Here is a 3,009-nt window from a genome sequence, read left to right as displayed (position 1 = left end):
CATATAAATTTTGATTAAGTTTGTGCATTTTACGGGCACAATAATGCTATATATATTTGCAAAAAAATTCACGGCACTTATCTTCTTTTACAAATATGTATAACATTCACTCCATCACTTTTTATGTGTTTTTAATGTAAATCCTACAATTAAAATCAAACTAAACCATCACGTAAAACAAAAGTTAAAAATGCTTCTCTTTGAGATTGAGACAAAACATAACCAAATACTGCACAGCTCAGACTGTTTCACTGTGCCTCTCTCTCTCTCTTCTTAGCAAAAGCGTATCTGAGCAAAAAGAGAGAAGAATGATGCCTAGGACCATTCAAGAGGCAAAAGCAAAGCACAAATTTATAATAATAATTAAAAAAAAAAAAAAAAAAAAAAAAAAAAAAAAAACAGTGTAGAGCAAATGAAATCAACTTTTATGCTCTCTTGCAACTAAAAATTGAAGGTTATAAAATTCTCAAAAGCACTACTCAACTCCCTCTCTCTCTCTCTCTCTCTGAGTCCTTCCTCTGTTTTTCTCAATGGGAAACTACTTTAAGAAATCCCGTGACATCCCAATCTCCTCAGGCTCCTCCGATGACACACCACCTCCACAACAATTTCCAACGGGTACCCAAGAACGGTTTAGCCCAACTACATCAAAAAAAGCTACTCTTCCTTCCTCTTCCTCTTCATCATTCCCAACAAAGCCTGCTCCTCTTGCAGATGAGGTTGGAATAGTTCTTAAAAGGCCTTACGTTGATATCAACTCCCTCTATATTCTTGAAAAAGAACTGGGTAGAGGTCAGATTGGGGTTACTTATCTTTGTACAGAGAGAGCCACGGGACGAAAATACGCGTGCAAGTCCATTTCAAGGCGAAAGATTGTGACTTCAAAAGATGTTGAGGATGTGAAGAGGGAGATTCTGATACTGCAGCACCTGACAGGGCAACCCAATATTGTGGAATTCAAGGGTGCTTATGAGGACAAGCAAAATCTGCATTTGGTCATGGAATTGTGCACTGGTGGCGAGCTTTTCGACCAGATCATCAATAAAGGGAGCTATTCAGAGCGTGAAGCTGCTTCGATTGGTAGGCAGATTGTGAATGTGGTTCATGTGTGTCATTTTATGGGGGTGATACATAGGGACTTGAAGCCTGAGAATTTCTTGATGGTTAGCGATGATCATTCTCCCATTAAAGCTATAGATTTTGGTCTCTCTGTCTTCATTGAAGAAGGTTAGTTATATAGTTTGTTCATTTTGTTGCACTATTTCTATCATTCTAGCTATTGGGGTTGCCTTCTATTGCTTCATTTGGTTTGATTTTTAATAATCAATTCTGCAAAATGAGTGTTTTGTTTTGTTTGCATATTTCCTTATCCATGGTTTATCTATTCATTTGTTGGGGGTGCTTTCATTAGTTTTTAATATCTCAACCAAGAAAAAAATGGTGATTTGATGCATCAATAGCAAGCTGGAAAGGGACTTTGCTCAGAAGTGCTTATAGAAATCCAAAACTTGCCTTAAAAGATTTTTGTGGAATTTTCTGTCAACTCTATACTCCACCAATAATTATTTGCCACGTGTCCACTTAATTAATTAAATACTATCATTATCCAATAAATACTTGCCATGCTTCACCTAATTAATTAAATACTCTCAATAATTATAATATTTAATTAATTAAGTGGACACATGACAAGTATTTATTGGTGGAGAATAAAAAAAATAAAAAAAGTGAGACAAAATATTTAAACTTGCCATAATAGGCCAGCTTGACGAAGTCAATGTTGAAAGAGACTAGTCAACCACATAAACGGGTTTTAAACTTCTAATAATTAAAATGAAAAGGAACACAAAAAACACGTCGTTGTGGTTCCATCACATGGTGACAACTAACCAACTAGATGTGTAGTGTAGACATTACCTTCAAATTCAACTGGAGAAATTCTAGCAGATATATGAAAGTCTTGCTGCTATGTTCTATTTAAAAGCTTTTCTGGAAATTTTTTTTAAAATGTTTGTTATCAGACAGAAAAATACATTAATCGATTTGAAATATGTCAGAATAAGGAATAAATGATTAAATTCGTCATTTTTTTAACAGATTAAGCTTTAGAGACAAATTGTTAAATTTATCTTTGTATCAAAGCATTGATCTTGATTTTGAACCTAGGAGGATTTGGGCCTACACATGAGGAGTGTTAGAATAATGGTGAAATAATTAAAATTTTCATTTTATAACCACCTAAGCTTTTGGAAAATTGGTAATTTATCAAGACATTCCACTATGCTTGCTTTCTCATGAGTCAAACACTAAATATCCCCCGCCCTCATTTCACTACAAAGGCCGGTGCATACTTTCTTGAAGTTGATATCATAAGAATAATTTGAGTTGTGAAATGGTTTGAGCTTAATATTAGTTATGAACTTATGATAAAGCAGATGATGGCCTCCATTTTAACACATAAAAGAAGAAGTTAAAAATGTTCATGATTGCAATCCTCGTCTGGATGCTTCAAATTTTTTTGTCACACATGCATGCTCATCCAAAAAACATTTTTGCCTTCTCTGTATGGTAATAACTATGCCAATGATTTTTGTGGCAAGAAACATTGCCATCAATTTAGATAAATGCAAAGCACTAATGCAGTATATTTTGATTGGTCTCATGAATGAATAGCAGATTTCTTGGCTTAACCTTACCTTTTAAGGTTTCTTACAAGAAAATAAGGAAGAGGGGAAAATGCAATCTCTACTTTACGAATTTGTTTTCTTGGAAATTACTATGTTTACATGCAGGGATATTTTGGTTTAACCAATTTCTCCATTCACTAATACTGAAGAAATGAATTTATATTCTTCAGGAAAAATGTACAAGGAAATTGTTGGAAATGCATACTATGTGGCCCCAGAGGTATTGCAGAGAAAGTATGGGAAGGAGATAGATGTGTGGAGCGCTGGAGTCATTTTATACATCCTTCTAAGTGGGGTGCCTCCTTTTTGGGGAGGTAGGTAA

At 34.6% G+C, this 3,009-nt stretch overlaps 1 protein-coding gene across 1 annotated transcript; it reads left to right on the top strand.

Annotated features, from left to right (window-relative positions):
* Positions 1 to 390: 390 nt before the first annotated feature.
* Positions 391 to 3,009, top strand: LOC136070651 (calcium-dependent protein kinase 29-like). The gene is made up of 2 exons (XM_065780879.1): positions 391 to 1,227; positions 2,858 to 3,009. Exons 1-2 carry the CDS (start codon positions 531 to 533, stop codon positions 3,007 to 3,009), a joined length of 849 nt encoding a protein of 282 aa, XP_065636951.1. The 5' UTR covers positions 391 to 530.

The sequence above is a fragment of the Quercus suber genome, unplaced genomic scaffold (genome assembly GCF_002906115.3).
Source record: "Quercus suber isolate HL8 unplaced genomic scaffold, Cork oak 2.0 scaffold_249, whole genome shotgun sequence".
Lineage (NCBI taxonomy): Eukaryota > Viridiplantae > Streptophyta > Magnoliopsida > Fagales > Fagaceae > Quercus > Quercus suber.
Note: the sequence above shows the minus strand (reverse complement) of the source record. Positions and strands in the feature narration are given on the sequence as shown.